At 35.1% G+C, this 21,203-nt stretch overlaps 1 protein-coding gene across 1 annotated transcript in view; it reads right to left on the bottom strand.

Moving 5' to 3' along the window:
- LOC128240369 (kalirin-like) overlaps positions 1–21,203 on the bottom strand; it is a 206,779-nt gene that overhangs the window by 42,394 nt on the left and 143,182 nt on the right. The window contains 5 exon segments of the mRNA XM_052956997.1: positions 534–637; positions 1,336–1,402; positions 2,165–2,262; positions 3,614–3,697; positions 5,043–5,261. Of these exon segments, the coding sequence (XP_052812957.1) occupies positions 534–637; positions 1,336–1,402; positions 2,165–2,262; positions 3,614–3,697; positions 5,043–5,261 (572 nt within the window).

Below are 21,203 nucleotides of genomic sequence, written 5' to 3' on the forward strand. Positions count from 1 at the left end.
CTTGTGATCTTACTCTTTGTGGAAGTTATACATCATCAATATGCCTTCAATTTCAAAGGACATATCTTGTGATCTTACTCTTTGTGGAAGTTATACATCATCAATATGCCTTCAATTTCAAAGGAAATATCTTGTGATCTTACTCTTTGTGGAAGTTATACATCATCAATATGCCTTCAATTTCAAAGGAAATATCTTGTGATCTTACTCTTTGTGGAAGTTATACATCATCAATATGCCTTCAATTTCAAAGGAAATATCTTGTGATCTTACTCTTTGTGGAAGTTATACATCATCAATATGCCTTCAATTTCAAAGGACATATCTTGTGATCTTACTCTTTGTGGAAGTTATACATCATCAATATGCCTTCAATTTCAAAGGAAATATCTTGTGATCTTACTCTTTGTGGAAGTTATACATCATCAATATGCCTTCAATTTCAAAGGAAATATCTTGTGATCTTACTCTTTGTGGAAGTTATACATCATCAATATGCCTTCAATTTCAAAGGAAATATCTTGTGATCTTACTCTTTGTGGAAATCATATATTTGGTGAATGTTGCCGAAGACGATCTTGCACTTCTCTCGCATGTCGTCGGGTAAATCACATTCATCTATATAAGCCTTGTATCCCTGGAAGATATAACACAATCATAGTTAGCTTCATAATAATCAATATTATACCTTACATAAATGTGTCCCTTCTTTGCATATATAAAATCGATTGGTTTGTATATCATTGCATTTTCATAAATATCCAGTTTTATGAAGTCAGTGGTCCATAAGTCAGTGGTCCATAAAACATTTTTGGACAGTCCCGACATGTCCAAAAATAATTTATGGACTGCTAATTTCATCAAACTGTTCTTTGTGACTTTGCAATTTTCAATGTGAAAATGTCGCAAGTAAATATGGCCAGACAACAGCCAGTTGACAGATTGCTCTAAAAATATTGCATGGTAATATAAAATGTTTGGTATAATTTAAAAAATATAAAATATCACTTCTGGCAGTATGGCATTTTAATGATAAGCGAGTCAGCCCCAGTGGAGGCTAATGCCTTGGTCTTTATAAACCTTCGAGTGCTGACTGGTTGCTCCTTAAAATGTCCTATGAATCTCAATCATCATCATCATCATCATCATCATCACCATCACCACCACCAACACCAACACCATCAATTTCAGTGTTCAATGCATAATTATGTCAAGCAGAAAAAAAACAATAAACAAGTTTACAATGTTCTGAATTTGAAAGGTCTCAATCCTGACCCCAGGGTCAAATCTGGACTTTATCAGCCCTTGGAGTGACAGACAGCGAGCATATCTCACCTCTATAACACCACCGAGGTCCTTCACGTAATCTTGCTCTGTTTCTATCAGCTCTTGTATCACATAACTGAAAAATGCACAATCATTCCAATAAATATAACCTTCAAATAAACATGCAGTCATTAAATATATCCTACAAATAATCTATATAATTTTACATAGAATGGATTTTTGACAGTTTTTGATATGGCAAATATTTCAAGTAGGTATTAAGTGCCTAAGATAATGTTGAATAATCTAGGTTTATAACATTGCTAAATACTTAATATATAGTATGGCTGATGGCTGTTACATTTCAAATCGTTACTGCTCTGAATGTTACATGGATACGCTTGTGACTTGCAATATTTCTCAGAAGCTTTGAGACAACGGTTTCAGCTGTTGTTTATATTTAACTATGTGAGCACATCATCGAATATTTCATGCTTGAAAGTGAACATTGATGTTGTATGCCTCGTTGTTAACTTAAAAAAAATTCTGAACAATCGGCCAATTGTCTTTGGGAATATGATTGTGTACAAAGTAACTGCTAAATAATAAACTTAATTGTCAGCTAAATAAATTTCAATGAACAAAAATCTTGAATTTCACTAATCAAATTGGTTAAAAGGTAAAAAAGTTTATGAAATTTACGGCTTCAGGCAGTTCCCGCTTCAACAAAGAGACTTGAGGCTGTACTTGTTTGTTTTTTTTGTTTCCAGCAGCAGTGCTTGGTGTTTTCACCCTTTCTTTTAAGATGTGATAAAAAACACAATTTGCTGCTTTACATGTTTTTAGGAGAACCATGTATATAATTTAGTATAATGTAATCTACTATACATAGACTTACTGTCGTTTCTGGAGGTATTTTTCCTGTTCTGTTTCCTTATCCTCCTCCCCGCCTGAGTCTGACCCCTGACCTTTGTCGATGGAGATGGTGTCCGATTGCTGAAAAACATAGAATAAACAGTTGTACAGGGAAGTTAGTTAATTAACCTTACAGGCAGTCTCCATACCTTATGGTTTGTCTAAGGCTGTTTGTCCGAGGTTTGAAAGTTAGTGGAGTGAAACCTTACCATGTGTTTTTTGTATGAACAAATTAGAGACATTTTATTGGTCACTTAAATATTCATTACAAAACGATTTCCATATTGCATTCCATATTAGTTTTTATAAGTATAGAAGCTATAGTAAAGAAACACCTTTAATCTTTAGAATTAATTTATGATAATTAATACTCTCTAAATACAGAGTCTAATACAAGGAAAAATTTTAGCAACGATACCGGTAATTAACTTCACAACATTTATTCAGTCATGCTTAACTCTAAAACCTCAAGCAAAAAACAATGGCGCAAAATTAAATTAACATGCTGGGACCACCAGGACACATTTACAGTGCACAATAATTACATGGCAAATTATTTTCAATAGTTTATTATAAAGTTACTAACATAAGAAGAAATATGAAAACATGGACTTCTATTTAGACTCTCTGAACTTTGTGCTATGAACTACAATCATGAAATGGTAAATTCTACAATATAAAGTTAAACTATGGCATCAATTAGGAAGCATATGGTACAACAATAAACATGCATCAAATAATACGACAAACCTTCTGACCATTATCTAAAATAAGACCGCCGCAGAGTGAACCCAAATGCTTGTCATTTTTTTCAGTTGGAAATGGATCACTACTCAACATATTTTAAAGCCACAGTTATGGGCCTTGCCGAACATTTTTGTATTTCCTCTGACAACATGTGAACGAAGTTTCATATGGATATTTTGAATGGTTTTTGAATTATGGCCAAGTTTAAAAATTTTGCATGAATTTTGCATGACGGGACAACACCAAGGCTCTAACAATACCTCAACAAACTAGCTCAAAATTAAAAACTCCTTCCCAGACATTTAATAAGTCAAACTAATGTTCACTCTTTTATGAAGACCTATGTATCAGTCAACTTACTTTGCTCTCTGTCAGAAAGTTCTGTAAACCAGCCAATTCCTTACAGATTTTTTCAAAGAATGAAAATTACTTGGTCAAACAACACCATGTTCAAAAGTTCTATCTTTATCAACTTTGACTTTGATCAGCTTTGTCAATTGAAACCAGAATAATATGGGGTCACCAAACATTCAAAATTCACATTTTTATTTGTGGGTCAACTACCTTAAGTGTTTCATGCAGGATACCAAAAAAGAGAATGAAACTGCCATGTACCTGACTAAATAGACATAACCACAACATTGTCATGCACACCATGGTAACATGTTACCATGGCGGTCCTCACCATTCTAAGCTTGGCAAGGTGTTCTATTTCGTTTGCTAAATCAACCGAGTGGTCGGTCTGAGGTTTCAGAGAAAGAGTGGAGGCCTGGAAAAAGTTATGGTTATAAAATAAAGATAGTTAAGTATTGGTGAAGCTTTTCCATGAGTTAAAATCTCAGTTAATTTTGTGGTCAAGATAAAATGATCAATGACGAATGTGGTTAAGATATCAATGCTCAATGAAGATGTGCTTAAGATATCAATGCTCAATGAAGGTGCGGTTAAGATATCAATGCTCAAAGAAGAGTTCGGTTACAATAGCAATGATTCATAAAGATTGTGGTTAAGGTATCAATGACCAATGAAGGTTGTTGTTAAGATATCAATGATCAATAATGATTGTGGTTAAAATATCAATGATGAATGTGGTTATCAATGATCAATGACAAGTGTGTTTAAAATACCAATGGTCAATGAGGAGAAATCAATGCAAAATGTGGTAAAGATATCAATGAGCAATAAATATTGTGGTTAAGATATCAATGATGAATGTTGTTAAGATATCAATGATCAATGAAGATGGTGGTTAAGATATCAATGACAATTGTGGTTATGATATCAATGTTCAACGAAGAATGTGGTTAAGATAAGGGTGATCAATGAAGATTTAGGTTAAGATATCAATGAAGTTAATCAGAAAGTTTGCTTTGAGGATATCAGTTAAACTAATAGTAGTTGAAATATCAAAGAAGTTTGGAGTAAAGATATCACTAAAGTTTGTGGTTAAACTTTCAATGAAGTTTGTGTTAAGACATTACCTAAGTTTACAGTTAAACTGTTGTTGAAGTTTATGGTTAAATATTGATGATAAATCATGGCTCGAAAATATTGATAAAGTTTGAGGTTAAAAAATGTTGATAAATTAATGACATGTGTGGTTAAATAATCAATAGTTATTGTGCTGAAGACTACATGGTTAAAAGACGAATTATCATAAAGACAATTTCATAGTGAACAAAATTTCATTGAAGATGAATAGTATTGTAAAGTAAGACATAATAAGAGCATTGCATATACACATATTTGCTATTAATATGAACCATTTATAAGAACTTAAGATACTGGGCCAAGTTTCAATAATATATCTTCGTAAAAATCCTAACAATACTTAAATATGCTTGGGTACATGAGTGCCCGTAAAGTTACGGGCAGAATCAATGAGAAAATTGTCAGATATTTTTATTTATAACACATTACGCCCAAAACAAGGCAACACCCGGATCTTTAGCCTGATGATCTTTATTAAATCGGGGCCCTGATTCTTACAAAATTCTTCGACCCTATACCCATGGATACAAATATGTTGTTTTTTGTTATATTTAAATAAGAAAATGATCCCATTAAAAGACTTAGAATAATATCTTATATAAAAAGAAGCCCCCCAAACTTACAATTTTCTCTGCGATGTTGTTATCTGTATCGGTTTTGCCGAGACTGAGCATGTGGGTCTGGTCCTGTACGGGCATGGGCGGCGGGATCTCGATATCGGGCGCGGGCTCCAGCAGGTCTTCAGTGTCAGGCCCCGGTGGGCGGGGCTGGCGGGGTTGAAAGGTCGTGACCTCAGGGCTTGTGATGATCTGGTCGTCACCCAAGGTACTGTCAGCGTTCTCCTGAAATGTAAATTATTAACAAAGTTTTAATTTAACGTGTTGACTGATATTTGTTTTAACTGTTCTAGAATGAGTCTAATAGCTTCATAGTATCATTCTCAGAATCTACATGTAGCTGGATTCACCATCTGAGATATTTCTGAAAGAAAATTTCAGAGACATTTAAATTACAACAGCATTGTAAGTGGATGTCATTAAGGTAAGTGTCAGTTTTTCTTCGTTGACAAAGCGTTATAATAAGCTAGAGTTGCAGGACTTGACAAACATGCCCCAATTACTATAATGTTAATTTGTACTAGGATTCGTATGAATATTAATCATCTAAAACTCATGGTTAATGTTTTTGCACAACAATTAAAGATAACAACATCACTACTGATTAGACTCAACAGTGTGTGACAATATCTGGATGTTGGTTTGGTTCTTTATTTAACTAAGTTTTGAGCTAAAATCTCGTCTTCCTCCAGATAACACAAAGTTTTGTGTTTTTGATAATAAAAGAAACCAATGTAGACAAAGTACTCTTGAAAGTATATATATTCTGTGACACAATACATTCTTGCATATCAAACATTTAACAACCAATGCCCTCAGAGTACAATACAAGGAAGATCTGATGACTTTCTCAAACAATGAAACTTACAATTAACGATCATCCTATAACAAGAGCACCAAGAAACGGAGCATTATACGCCCGAAGAAGATTCGGCTTGAGGTCCTTTTAATGTAGTGATGATTTGTATAAAGTTATTTGAAAATCGCTTTATTAGTTACCAAGTTATGGCCCGGACACGGAATTGCTAACGGACGAGTAACAAAGATGTGGCCCGGAAACAGAATTGCTAACGCCCCCCCATGGTGATTCTAGTCTTTGAGGTATGGACCTGGAAATTGCGCGCGACACATCCTTTTAATGTAGTGATGATTTGTATAAAGTTATTTGAAAATCGCTTTATTAGTTACCAAGTTATGGCCCGGACACGGAATTGCTAACGGACGAGTAACAAAGATGTGGCCCGGAAACAGAATTGCTAACGCCCCCCCCATGGTGATTCTAGTCTTTGAGGTATGGACCTGGAAATTGCGCGCGACACATCCTTTTAATGTAGTGATGATTTGTATAAAGTTATTTGAAAATCGCTTTATTAGTTACCAAGTTATGGCCCGGACACGGAATTGCTAACGGACGAGTAACAAAGATGTGGCCCGGAAACAGAATTGCTAACGCCCCCCCATGGTGATTCTAGTCTTTGAGGTATGGACCTGGAAATTGCGCGCGACACATCCTTTTAATGTAGTGATGATTTGTATAAAGTTATTTGAAAATCGCTTTATTAGTTACCAAGTTATGGCCCGGACACGGAATTGCTAACGGACGAGTAACAAAGATGTGGCCCGGACACAGAATTGCTAACGCCCCCATTGGTGATTCTAGTCTTTGAGTTATGGCCTGGACATGGAATTGCTAACGTCCCCCCCTATGGTGATTCTAGACTTTGAGGTATGGACCTGGAAATTCCATGTGACACATCCTTTTAATGTAGTGATGATTTGTATAAAGTTATTTGAAAATCACTTTATTAGTAAAAAAAGATGTGGCCCGGACACAGAATTGCTAACGCCCCCCCATGGTGATTCTAGTGTTTGAGGTATGGACCTGGAAATTGCGCGCGACACATCCTTTTTATGTAATGATGCTTTGTATAAAGTTATTTGAAAATGACTTTATTAGTGACCAAGTTGTGGTCCGGACACGGATTTGCTAACGCACCCCCATGGTGATTCTAGTCTTTGAGGTATGGACCTGGAAATTGCGCGCGACACATCCTTTTAATGTAGTGATGATTTGTATAAAGTTATTTGAAAATCGCTTTATTAGTTACCAAGTTATGGCCCGGAAACAAAATTACTAACGCCCCCCATGGTGATTCTAGTTTTTGAGGTATGGACCTGGAAATTGCGCGCGACACATCCTTTTAATGTAATGATGCTTTGTATAAAGTTATTTCAAAATGACTTTATTAGTGACAAAGTTGTAACGCCCCCCCATGGTGATTCTAGTCTTTGAGGTATGGACCTGGAAATTGCGCGCGATTCATCCTTTTAATGTAATGATGCTTTGTATAAAGTTATTTGAAAATGACTTTATTAGTGACAAAGTTGTGGCCCGGACACGGAATTGCTAACGCACCCCCATGGTGATTCTAGTCTTTGAGGTATGGACCTGGAAATTGCGCGCGACACATCCTTTTAATGTAGTGATGATTTGTATAAAGTTATTTGAAAATCGCTTTATTAGTTACCAAGTTATGGCCCGGACACGGAATTGCTAGACAGACAGACGATGGAGGCCATAACATAATACGACCCTTCGGGCGTATAAAAAAGGATATAGCCAAAATTAGATTTAAAACGATCATTCATATATAATATAGCAGTTTACATGAAAATATGCAGGCTGCCTTAACATTTCAATGTTTCAAGTCAAAATGCATGAAATATTTACTTAACATACAGTTCAATTTAGAGAGGGAATCATAGCCACCATAATAACACCATGCCAACAGCCGCTAGTTTGGCTGTATGTTTATTGTTTAAATGAGTACTGGTATGACTGTCAAATTCAAATCGGTATTATTCATATTTTTTTATTTTTGTTTTTTACTCAACAACAAAGAATTATAAATATGTTTATCAACAGTCATTTTTGCACATGTTATTGTTGTTCAGATATTAGGTACATATGCATCATCTTGATTGATTGTTTTACTTATGTTGTTTGTTTCATATGGATGGCCACATTGTAATTATTATATATCATGACTATTATTATCATTATCATTTTAATGATTAAGATTAAGATTTGTTTAATATTATCATTATTATCATTTTTATAAATAATTATTACTATTACTATTATTATTATTATTATCATTATTATTATCATCATCATAACTGTAGCACCATTATTTACACCAGTTTATGCATTTATAAAAATGTTCCCTTTTTTTCACAATTGTATTTACAAGCCATGACCAACAAAATGTAGTCACCATCAATGGGTAAAAGCCCATGCTTATATCTGAGTGTCTATAATTACACAAATCAACGTTTACCTTGAATTTAAACTAATATCATCAACAAACATCCATTACCGCATGTTGAAGGTCATTGTGAAGGTCATATATGGAGCTCGTCCGACTACACGGGCACAGATATTTCACTAGCAGGTGCGAAATGCTCGTCACTGTTTTGTCATCCAAACTTTCCATTTAGCGTATTATGCACGAGTCCAGGTGAAAAAACACCTTTTTCAACTAATGTCCATACATAATTGCATCAAACTAAATGTGAACTTTAAAAATGAAATCCAGAACTTATTCAAATTCTATCAAAATGCAGTTTAAAACACCCTTAATTAAATGCAAATATTCTAAGACGCACCATTAAAACAAGTTAAACATGTAAAAATATAATCAATACAAGTACGATTAGATAGATTCCACTGCCAAAATCTTAGAGACCACAGTAAAGCTATTAGAGTTGTGAGGATTACCCCCAGAAACAGAAATGGCAGGTACACGAAAGTCCATGTTGAACAAACTTCCTATGAAGTTTCATGAGAGCAGGTGAATACTTTTGAGGCTTAGTTGTAATAATGACACAAAATATTTGGGATGCAATGTGACTTAAAGAACAAACTCCTATACCCCCCCCCACCCCACCCATATATATCTGGTTGCATAATAAGTTACTATAGTTATATATGCTTTGCAACTTCGCACTATTCAAAATCAAATGTATTATCCTTGACCTCAACAGCTTCCAGTATAGGTAAATATGCAATTCTCTGTCATGCAATTTTCACCAATTATCCAGTGCACATGTATCACGTTATCATTGGATGATTTCCTTAATTACTGGAACTAACAACAGCTTTCTAAATCCACACTCTACCAATAATCTTGACTTGGGTGAGTTCTGTCAATATCTGCTGAAGGAAACATTATATGTTACTAGGCAACATTTCCCACCGTGTTGATCTTCACAATTCTAGTCAATAGAGGTTCCTCTTTCAATGACATGATAAATAATATTTTTTAATGGGAAAATATTGTACAATATAATCCATGAACCTCAGTGAAAGTATTACACACAAAAAAGCCTCAGTATTGTGAAATGGAGTGTACTTTGTTGGAGATACTGAACGTTGCCGCGTTTTTCACTTCTTACTTATCGCCCGGGTATTATACAGCTTAAATTGATTCAAGCCAACAAAAGCTAAGCCCAAAACTGTTCAAACAGTCTATTTCTGTAAAGAGCTTCAACCATCTAGCACTAAGCATACAAAATGCTATTCAAAACTATGCTGGAATGGGTATAGTCCTTAATTTGGTGCAAAATCCGAACTAGCATCCACACAACGGCTATTTAATAATAAAAAAAGTTAATCCGATTAGGTACTGGCCAATTAATTTCACAACTATCACATCAAGATGAATGAAATCCACTTATATTGAGAAATGGTCATCTTGACATTAATCAATCCATAATTCGGGGCTTTAACATAGCCACACTGCAGTAAAAATCCAGGTCAAAAGGCCAGTTTAATTGATGAAATAACACAACATTTAAGTAGCATATTTACTATAACAAGTTTGACCATCAAATATATATATATTGAAATTCTAAATTTTGTGTATTAATAAACAGCATTATGACATTAACAGGCAAACATGTATGATAATTTATTCAGTGTGTCCTTATCGGAGCAGGTAAAATTCACACAGAGATTTTTAAATCCAAAATAATCCTTATTTACATATATGTTGCCTGTCAAAATAAAAATTTACAACCTTATAAGTATTCAATTTATTCCTTTCAGAAAGATGTTTGGATTTATCATTATGCATGAAAATTTAATGGCTGACTGAAAAATAAATTTCACCATAAATAATTCTGCCCATAAATTATACCATAAATAAACTTCAACCTTACTGACATATATAACGTTCTGACTGAGCAATATATATTGAATGCTAATTGAAAATTTGAATACTACATAAGTTATGACTGAGCATTGTCACAAACCAAGATTTATATCCATATGTTTGATGAATAAAAATAACACAAAGGATAACTTACATAAAACAATCAACTTCCTTCTAGCTATAATTCTGTATCAGCTAATTTACCTGTCAATAAGTCACCTAAATTAATAGATTATGAAATTTTGATTACCATTACTTGTCTGTGAGGAATTTTATACATACAAATATTCAGTGGTCAACATTATATTTTGTCCAATAAAAAGGCAGAATTTCTGAAGTTCTGCAATACAATTGTTTCAGAACATCAGCAGTCATCTATTTTTGATTTTAATCAGGTGAAGCAGAAGATATAAAAAGTGGTTGGCCTAAACAGAAGGGTATTTACACAATATATTGCAGACTACTTAAAAACAGTTTGCCCCGAATACAACCATTTTTTTCTGTATATACTAACAATCTTTGACCAATACTTCATCATAAGCCATATTAATATTTCAACACTCATTTACACTTCAATAATAAACTCCGTCCAATTCTCCCAGTCCTCAAACTTAGCAGGCTTGCTCAAATTTTGATTTTTTATAGCAGGGCTTCAAGTTTAATTTCAATGACTGTTTACCTAGGAGTACAAATTTTGAACAATTTTACATTAACACTTTGATATTACTCAGTTTTCACCATTACCCTGTCTTAATTTAACACTGTCAATGAAATGATTATCAACAATGAACTGATATCAAATTCACCCTACATAGTTTTATTGTGAGTTAATCTACCTATTTACAAATGGACTTTGTACCAATTTTGAGGGAGTTTCTATTGTTTTCATTTATTTTAATTTACTCTCGCACAAGAAATTTAAAAAGAAGGCGGAGCTTAACAGTTCAATTACTTGTGTGTGAATAAATTACATCGCTATTGATTATTGAACAATGTTCTTTATTGAACGTTGTTCTTGACAACACAGTACAAAATTCTTGTTTATAATATCAATAACTCAGGTTTTTCATGGAGTAAAAATGACTTATATCATCTTGATTTTTTAATAAAGGTTATCTGCCCATTATACAATGTCTATCTAGTGTGAAGAAGTTTATGAAACTGTAACAGTAATGAAGGTTTAGTTACACTCATTAGCAGTCTCATTCACGTCTTTCACAATTATTCAAGTTCCATTCTATGGATTATTACTCACAGAATGGTACAGAATTAAGAATGCTTTCCATTTTATGTAGTTGATTTGATTTGTTCCTAATTCCTAATTTTATAAGACTATCAACAGTGAAAATATGCTTTCTTATTAGTGTACACATGAACTTTGTGCTTAAAAAATGGTGGGGGGGGGCGGGGGGGGGCATAAATAATGAAAACCCCTGTATGTATTATTGTACCTTTAAATGTCATGTATGTAACATTGTAGCTGTTAAAAGCCTTTAACTTGAAGATTTACTGCATAACTTAATCATCTACATAAAAAACATTATCTGTATTAGATTTTTCTTTAACTGAACTCATTACGCAGTTATATATCAATTTTTCATGAAAACTTTCCTGGAAAATAGGATTCCGCAAGCTTCAAGAGCAAATAAAATCCTTCACATGACACATTTTGAATGACTTCCAAATCACTTAATATCCAATTACTTAAAATTACACTTCAGATCACAACCAAGATTCAAGCCCCGCTATCTCTGGTAAATATATAATTCACCCACAAAAACACACAATCAAAAATAATCCCAAAATAATTAATCTTCCACCATCATCAGAAAGAGTGTCTGTGGAATACTCTAAATCTGTGGTATATCATTAAGTAGGGCATAAGAATTCTATTGTTTTCCTATTTTATGACAACAAAGGTATGCTGACAACATTCCAATGTAACCTGTACACAAGGCAGCAAGACAGACAGTTTATACCAACCCAACAGGGAGCAGAAAGTGAAAGTGAAACAAATACTTCAGTGGGTTTGATTATAATCCAAATTGTTAATTTTGTCCTTCCTAGATGTTGCAGTGATTGGAGCATCCACTCCAAGAGTGCCAACTGCTGTGGGTCATAAAAGATGGTACACAATTATGACCATCATGTCATGTCCTTCATGGTATACTAAAGCCTTGAGTTACTAGAAATCCTCAGGCCATGTCCTTCATGGTAGACTAAAGCTGTGTTTTACAAGAAACCCTCAGGTCATGTCCTTCATGGTATACTTAAGCCTTGTGTTACTAGAAATCCTCAGGCCATGTCCTTCATGGTAGACTAAAGCTGTGTTTTACAAGAAACCCTCAGGCCATGTCCTTCATGGTAGACTACAGCTGTGTTTTACAAGAAACCCTCAGGTCATGTCCTTCATGGTAAACTACAGCTGTGTTTTACAAGAAACCCTCAGGTCATGTCCTTCATGGTAAACTACAGTTGTGTTTTACAAGAAACCCTCAGGTCATGTCCTTAATGGTAAACTACAGTTGTGTTTTACAAGAAACCCTCAGGTCATGTCCTTCATGGTAAACTACAGCTGTGTTTTACAAGAAACCCTCAGGTCATGTCCTTCATGGTAGACTACAGCTGTGTTTTTTCCAAGAAACCCTCAGGCCATGTCTTCATGGTAGACTAAAGCCATGTTTTACCCGAAACCCTTAAGCCATGACCTTCATGTTAGACTAAGAAAATCATGATGTTTTACATTATTATAATTAGATCATCAAGAAACCCTCAGGCCATGTCCTTCATGGTAGAATTAAGCCATGTTTTACAAGAAACCCTCAGATCATGTCCTTCATGGTAGACTAAAGCCATGTTTTACAAGAAACCCTCAAGCCATGTCCTTCATGGTAGACTAAAGCCATGTTTTACAAGAAAACCTCAGGTCATGACCTTCATGGTAGACTACAGCTGTGTTTTACAAGAAACCCTCAGGCCATGTCCTTTATAGTAGACTACAGCTGTGTTTTACAAGAAACCCTCAGGCCATGTCCTTTATAGTAGACTACAGCTGTGTTTTACAAGAAACCCTCAGGCCATGTCCTTAATGGTAGACTACAGCTGTGTTTTACAAGAAACCCTCAGGCCATATCCTTCATGGTAGACTAAAGCCATGTTTTACTTGCAACCCTCAGGCCATGTCCTTCATAGTAGACTTAAGCCATGTTTTACAAGAAACCCTCAGGCCATCTCCTTCATGTTAGACTAAGAAAATCATGATGTTTTACTCATGTTTATTATTATTAGATCATCAAGAAACCCTCAGGCCATGTCCTTCATGGTAGAATTAAGCCATATTTTACAAGAGACCCTCAGGCCATGCCCTTTATAGTAGACTACAGCTGTGTTTTACAAGAAACCCTCAGGCCATGTCCTTTATGGTAGACTACAGCTGTGTTTTACAAGAAACCCTCAGGCCATATCCTTCATGGTAGACTAAAGCCATGTTTTACTTGCAACCCTCAGGCCATGTCCTTCATAGTAGACTTAAGCCATGTTTTACAAGAAACCCTCAGGCCATCTCCTTCATGTTAGACTAAGAAAATCATGATGTTTTACATTATTATTATTAGATCATCAAGAAACCCTCAGGCCATGACCTTCATGGTAGAATTAAGCCATGTTTTACAAGAAACCCTCAGGCCATGTCCTTCATGGTAGAATTAAGCCATGTTTTACAAGAAACCCTCAGGCCATGTCCTTCATGGTAGAATTAAGCCATGTTTTACAAGAAACCCTCAGGCCATGTCCTTCATAGTAGACTTAAGCCATGTTTTACAAGAAACCCTCAGGCCATGACCTTCATGTTAGACTAAGAAAATCATGATGTTTTACTCATGTTTATTATTATTAGATCATCAAGAAACCCTCAGGCCATGTCCTCCATGGTAGAATTAAGCCATATTTTACAAGAGACCCTCAGGCCATGCCCTTTATAGTAGACTACAGCTGTGTTTTACAAGAAACCCTCAGGCCATGTCCTTCATGGTAGACTACAGCTGTGTTTTACAAGAAACCCTCAGGCCATGTCCTTCATGGTAGACTAAAGCCATGTTTTACTTGCAACCCTCAGGCCATGTCCTTCATAGTAGACTTAAGCCATGTTTTACAAGAAACCCTCAGGCCATCTCCTTCATGTTAGACTAAGAAAATCATGATGTTTTACATTATTATTATTAGATCATCAAGAAACCCTCAGGCCATGTCCTTCATGGTAGAATTAAGCCATGTTTTACAAGAAACCCTCAGGCCATGTCCTTCATGGTAGAATTAAGCCATGTTTTAAAAGAAACCCTCAGATCATGTCCTTCATGGTAGAATTAAGCCATGTTTTACAAGAAACCTTCAGGCCATGTCCTTCATGGTAGAATTAAGCCATGTTTTACAAGAAACCCTCAGGCCATGTCCTTCATGGTAGAATTAAGCCATGTTTTACAAGAAACCCTCAGGCCATGTCCTTCATGGTAGAATTAAGCCATGTTTTACAAGAAACCTTCAGGCCATGTCATTCATGGTAGAATTAAGCCATGTTTTACAAGAAACCTTCAGGCCATGTCCTTCATAGTAGACTTAAGCCATGTTTTACAAGAAACCCTCAAGCCATCTCCTTCATGTTAGACTTAGAAAATCATGATGTTTTACATTATTATTATTAGATCATCAAGAAACCCTCAGGCCATGTCCTTCATGGTAGAATTAAGCCATATTTGACAATATCTTCATGACAGCTGAGGCCATCATACAGGTTTCTGTTGATGAGTTAAGCCAACAAGTGTTCAAGGAACACACAGGGAATGGTCTTATGAACACACAAAATGCCCAATTAGACCATGAAGAACCCATTAAAACTATAAAGCAATACTAACACCACTTTGGGATTGACAGGCAGTTTCCTAATGGTTGATGTTTCAGTTTTGTAAAGCTACCAAATGCCAAGACAATGTACTTCTTACAAAACTAATTCCACAGGCTTACCACTATTTATTCACATTTCACATGCTTTATGGACAGGTAGATCACAGCTATTTCACATTCAATCACATGAAAATCCACATGTGTTGAGCTGACAAAGAAATATGTGGAAAATGTTTGTTTACATTCATCCTCAATCTTAATTGAGAAAACTGCAATAATTTGAGCTGCTAATACAAGAAAATGAATAGCTTTTTTGCTCTTTGACCTGAACTAACTAGATAGATAAATATTGATTTACTGCTCACTGACCTAATCCACTCCTCCATTTACTACATTATGACCTGAGTCAGTAGCTGAAGGTCAATTATCACAGGAAACCCACTCTTAAAATACTCACATATCTTTTTTATGTGTATCTTACATGATGATAATTGTCAATCCTTAAGAATAGTTTTAGGTCTGTACGAGTAAGAAGCGTTTATACCCAAAGCTGGGTAAACGGGCTTAACCCTTTTGAAGTTGTTTCCAAAGTAATTTCTATCCAGTAAAATGCAAATGTCCGAGCAAAACACAATCTTTACAGTATTCTAAAGTTAAGAGCTCTCAATGCTAAACAATGCCAATGGGAATAAAGTTAATAGTATAGAATATATAATATCAAAAAAATTGGAACATCAGTTTACATGCCTTAGTTCATGGAGTTAAAAATCAAAAGCATATGATAATTTGTGGGGCTAACAATTGTATGCAGGCTTCTAGCAAGTGCTGTCATAATTTGGTGTTGTAGATGATGACGTCTTCAGGCTTGGGAGAGGGGCGCGGGGGAGGGGCCAGGGGCCAGGGGCGTAGCCTTCTGGAGCTTCTCAGGGAACACACATGCCTTAGATGATAACTTAGTCAATAGAGATTGTAAAGACAGGTTAGCTTAGAGGAGTTTGTGTCAGGGGTGTCATTATTTTTCATTAATTTTGACTTGGAGGTTTTTTCCTGCAATGTTAATTGCTCTAATATAAACAAAGCCATCTTGATATATGAATGTTGCTAATGACACCTTTTAACATAACCCACACAATATTTAAGTTTGACATAATAGATTAAAATAATGCTTGTCCATTAAAACAAGCTGATTTATATATCATGCTGCAAAACATTTTAAATAACGGATATGGCAAAACGGATCTTCGAAAAAATGAAAGTTTAAACAAAAACTATGCAAGAATAGGTTAGATAAAAGGACTGCATGTGGCTTCCAAGCCTTTTCAGTGTTTCTCAGTTGGTTGTTGATGCATAACTAGTCGTCCAATCTTCCTTCTCGCATGCTCTCTCATGCTCTCCAACCTTTCACTCTATTCTCACACACCATACTTCAGGCAGTTTATCCATGCTTTAATGGAACAGTGTTAAAAAATTTCCTTTAAATATTACTGTAATTGTTTTTCATATTGCCATTCATCAAGTTACTGTTGGAAAGGGCTAAACTGTTTATCTTCTTCCAGCCCAATCCTTATATTGATTATTTTGTATACTATTGCATAAATATGTTTAAACCAAGGGGCATAACTCAACAAATATTATAGCCAGAGTTAATGGACTTGTTTGTCATGTGCCCCATCCCATAATAAACAATTGTTACAAGAATTATGTAAATGAATAGTTTTATGAGTTAGACCTGATCATATTATCAGAATCCCAGAACTCATTAATGACAGCAAGGCTGTAAGAGTGCCCTACATTTTAACTTTTTTTTTTGTGTGTTTTTTAAATAACAACAAAAATAGCCAGACATTATGAGCGTCAGTTTTGGGCCTTCAGACAAAATTATTAAAAATGAAATTATCATTAATAAGAATTATGGCAAAAATAAAGAATTTTTGTATGTTTATTAAGTTCTTCCAAACTTCTCTATTTTAAGGGTATGTCATATAATTAGCGCATCATTTAATTTTCTCAACACTTTATGCATGACCATATGTTTTCATAGCAACCACAGATTTTCTCCCAAATAATTTTCTACTTCTTTATTATTTAAATTAAAATGCCCCAAAAATAGTAAAGCAAATGATTGTCTAAAGGACCAAAATTGCACAATGCAGCTCATATGGTTACAATAAATATTAATACTGCTGTGTTACCATAATTACTGGTCCAGGTGATTATCAGAAGAGTAAAAGAATCTTGTCTGATATAATCTACAATGTGTACCAGGAACCTGACTTTAATTGCCGGCAAAAATGCTGAAAAAATACAAGATGCCCTGGCATTTTTCCTACGATCCCAAACAGCCTCCATGCTCAGAATTATTATTCAGTTTATACATATGGGTTTCCTAATAGCAACATACAAAATATGTGTACTTGTAATTGTTAATTTTTGCTTTATTACACCCTTAAATTTACATAAGCCTGTGGCACAGCACAGCTGTCAATTCAATTACCAATTGTTTTTTGGTGCGCAATAAGTGTCTGTTCTTTAAGCAAGCCCTGAGTGCAAACTGTTGAATGACCCATTTAATTAATTGCTAAAATTAATGGAACTTTGGCGTTCATTGTTTTGGTTAGAACCTTTCTTTATGATTAAATAAGAACTCATCCAGATACCGCAGTGGCAGAGACACCAGCATAAACACCAAGTGAGTGTATATAATTAACATTATAATTACCAAAGACTTCTTCCTTTTGAACCATGAGGGTTTTTTGGTGATGGGCTGACGATTGAACGACTCCCGGCTCATTCTCCTACTCATCTTGTTACACTTTTCAAATTTTGGCCTCGCAGAGAAACTGTCACGTACAAGTTTGATTTCTGCACTCAAAATGTTATCTTTTATCTTGTAATCAGATCTTCAGTTAGATTATTATCCTCTTGAGTTTTAAGTAAACGTTTTTATTTTTTTAAATCCAATCTCTAACAAAAATTTTTATAAAGGAGTTAATATCTCTTTTCATCAGAATCTGATTTCGAGTTTCAAATCCAATTTCACTCTTTTTCATTTGCTATATCCAATCAATCACACCTTATTTGAACCATGAAGGGTTCAATATTTTTATGCAATGTCATCTGTGACATAATCCCATATAAACCAAAAAATGTGTATCTCTCCCATTGCTTAATATCCCTCTATATATACATACTTTAATGTGCAATACAATCATTATATATCACCCCATAGAAGATAACATTTTTCAATGACAGCTCCTTTTCATGATTGAAATTGAATATTATTGCAATACAAACACTAAAAAATTTCCCTCATGTGGTGACCAAAATATACAACTCCATACAAACAACACACACAGCAAGCATTATTGATGATGAATTGTGGGTTAATAAAAGGCTTGCTGTTGGATTTTAAGTAACACTTTTGTAATAAAAAAACACACTTGATTCATTTCTGGTCAAACACTATTCCATTATTGTGTAATAATTCCATTTCAACAATCATTTCAATCCTATACTTTGTACCCTATCCTCACACCAAATTCTCATTGAGACCACACAATGGATTTCACAAACTATAAGCAAACAGCATTATAACTATTAAATAGAATTAACATACAGTGTGAATACAGTAGAGCATTCACTTGGCTGGACATATTTTATTATATTACTAACCCCAATCCTTCCTTCCTGACCCAAGACACCACTTAGAGCACACGGCAATAAGCCTTGAATTTACTTCAATTTAACAATGCAGGGGTTTGATTGATTTTGGCCATATCTAGTCACAAACTATCATGACTGTTTGTAATATATTAGTTAACTAGCTTGAATTTGAAACTAAAAAAAAACACTTTAAATTGAACTTGAACATTAAGTAGCATTTGGTAATTGGACTTAAAAATTGAAGTGCAGTATGAATGATCCCTGTTGTCTTCTGAATAACTTCATTGTGTTCTGAGTGATCTTCATTGTGTTCTGAGTGACCCTTATTGTGTTCTGAGTGACCCTCATTGTGTTCTAAGTGACCCTCATTGTGTTCTGAGTGATCTTCATTGTGTTCTGAGTGATCTTCATTGTGTTCTGAGTGATCTTCATTGTGTTCTGAGTGACCCTCATTGTGTTCTAAGTGACCCTTATTGTGTTCTGAGTGATCTTCATTGTGTTCTGAGTGACCCTCATTGTGTTCTGAGTGATCTTCATTGTGTTCTGAGTGATCTTCATTGTGTTCTGTGTGACCCTTATTGTGTTCTGAGTGATCTTCATTGTGTTCTGAGTGATCTTCATTGTGTTCTGTGTGACCCTTATTGTGTTCTGAGTGACCCTCATTGTGTTCTAAGTGACCCTTATTGTGTTCTGAGTGATCTTCATTGTGATATAAGAGATCCTCATTGTATTCTGTGTGATCTGAATTGTGTTCTGAGTGTGCTTCATTATGTTCTGAGTGACCCTCATTGTGTTCTAAGTGACCCTTATTGTGTTCTGAGTGATCTTCATTGTGATATAAGAGATCCTCATTGTATTCTGTGTGATCTGAATTGTGTTCTGAGTGTTCTTCATTATGTTCTGAGTGACCCTAATTGTGTTCTATGTGACCCTCATTGTGTTCTGAGTGATCCTTACTGTGTTCTGAGTGATCCTTGCTGTGTTCTGAGTGATCTTTGCTGTGTTCTGAGTGATCCTTGATGTGTTCTGAGTGATCTTTGCTGTGTTCTGAGTGATCTTCATTGTGTTCTGAGTGATCCTCATTGTGTTCTGAGTGATCCTTGCTGTGTTCTGAATGAACCTTAGTGTGTTCTAAATTATCCTTTTTTTTACAACACTTTGTTTCTGGTCAATTGACCACTGCTCTTAAGACTTGACCACTTCAAACTTATCTAAACAATCAATGCAAAAAAGGCATACCAGTGACTGAAATGCACACAAAGCCCTCTGTATTGCTTGTTGCATTGTTTCAATGTAAGCTACATACATAAAAGGAAATGATTTAAAATCTAGAACATGAATGACATATTTTCCGGATTATTCAACAGTGATGTAGACACAGCAATTAAAACTAGACCTCACACAGAAGTGACAAATACCCCCGAATGCTGCCTGGACACAGGATTGGCCAATACCACCGAATGCTGCCTTGACACAGGATTGGCCATTACCCCCGAATGCTGCCTTGACACAGGATTGGCCAATACCCCCAAATGTTGCCTTGACACAGGACTGACAAATACATCTAAATGCTGTCTGGACACAGGAATTAACAAGAAACGCCGCAATGCGACGAAACCAGGTTTTCAATAATTGACAGAAGAACTTCAGCCTGTGTCTGTATTTCTATTTTAAGTAACAGTGACCTTGACCATAGGGACCCCAAATGCAACCAGATGAAAGGTATCTATAAACTCTTTCTTTATATCAAGTTGGGTCAAGCTATGTCAACCCTGACTAAAGTTATTCAGTTTCAACTGTTTTTCTATTTTTAGTAAAGTGACCTTGGCCTTTACTCTAGGGACCCCAAACGCAATCCCATGAAAGGTATCCGTTAACTCTTCCTATAGACCAAGTTTGGTCAAGATATGTGAACCCTGACCAAAGTAATTCAGTTTCAACCATTCTTCTTTTTTTAAAGTAACAGTGACCTTGATCCTAGGGACCCCATCCACAATCCCATGACAGGTCTCCATAAACTCTTCCTTTATACCAAGTTTGGTCGTCAAGATATGTGGACCCTGACTAAAGTTATTCAGTTTCAACTGTTTTTTCTATTTTTAGTAACAGTGAATTTGACCCTATGGACCCCAAACACAATCCCATGACAGGTCTCCATAAACTCTTTCTTTATACCAAGTTTGGTCAAGATATGTGGAACCTGACTAAAGTTATTCAGTTTCAACTGTTTTTTCTATTTTAGGTAACAGTGACCTTGACCCTATGGACCCCAATCGCAATCCCATGAAAGGTCTCCATAAATTCTTCCATTATACCATGTTTGGTCAAGATGTGTCAACCAAACTAAAGTTATTCAGTTTCAACCGTTTTTCTATTTTTTGGTAACAGTGAC

The sequence above is a fragment of the Mya arenaria genome, chromosome 7, assembly GCF_026914265.1.
Source record: "Mya arenaria isolate MELC-2E11 chromosome 7, ASM2691426v1".
In the NCBI taxonomy this organism is placed as follows: Eukaryota; Metazoa; Mollusca; class Bivalvia; order Myida; family Myidae; genus Mya; species Mya arenaria.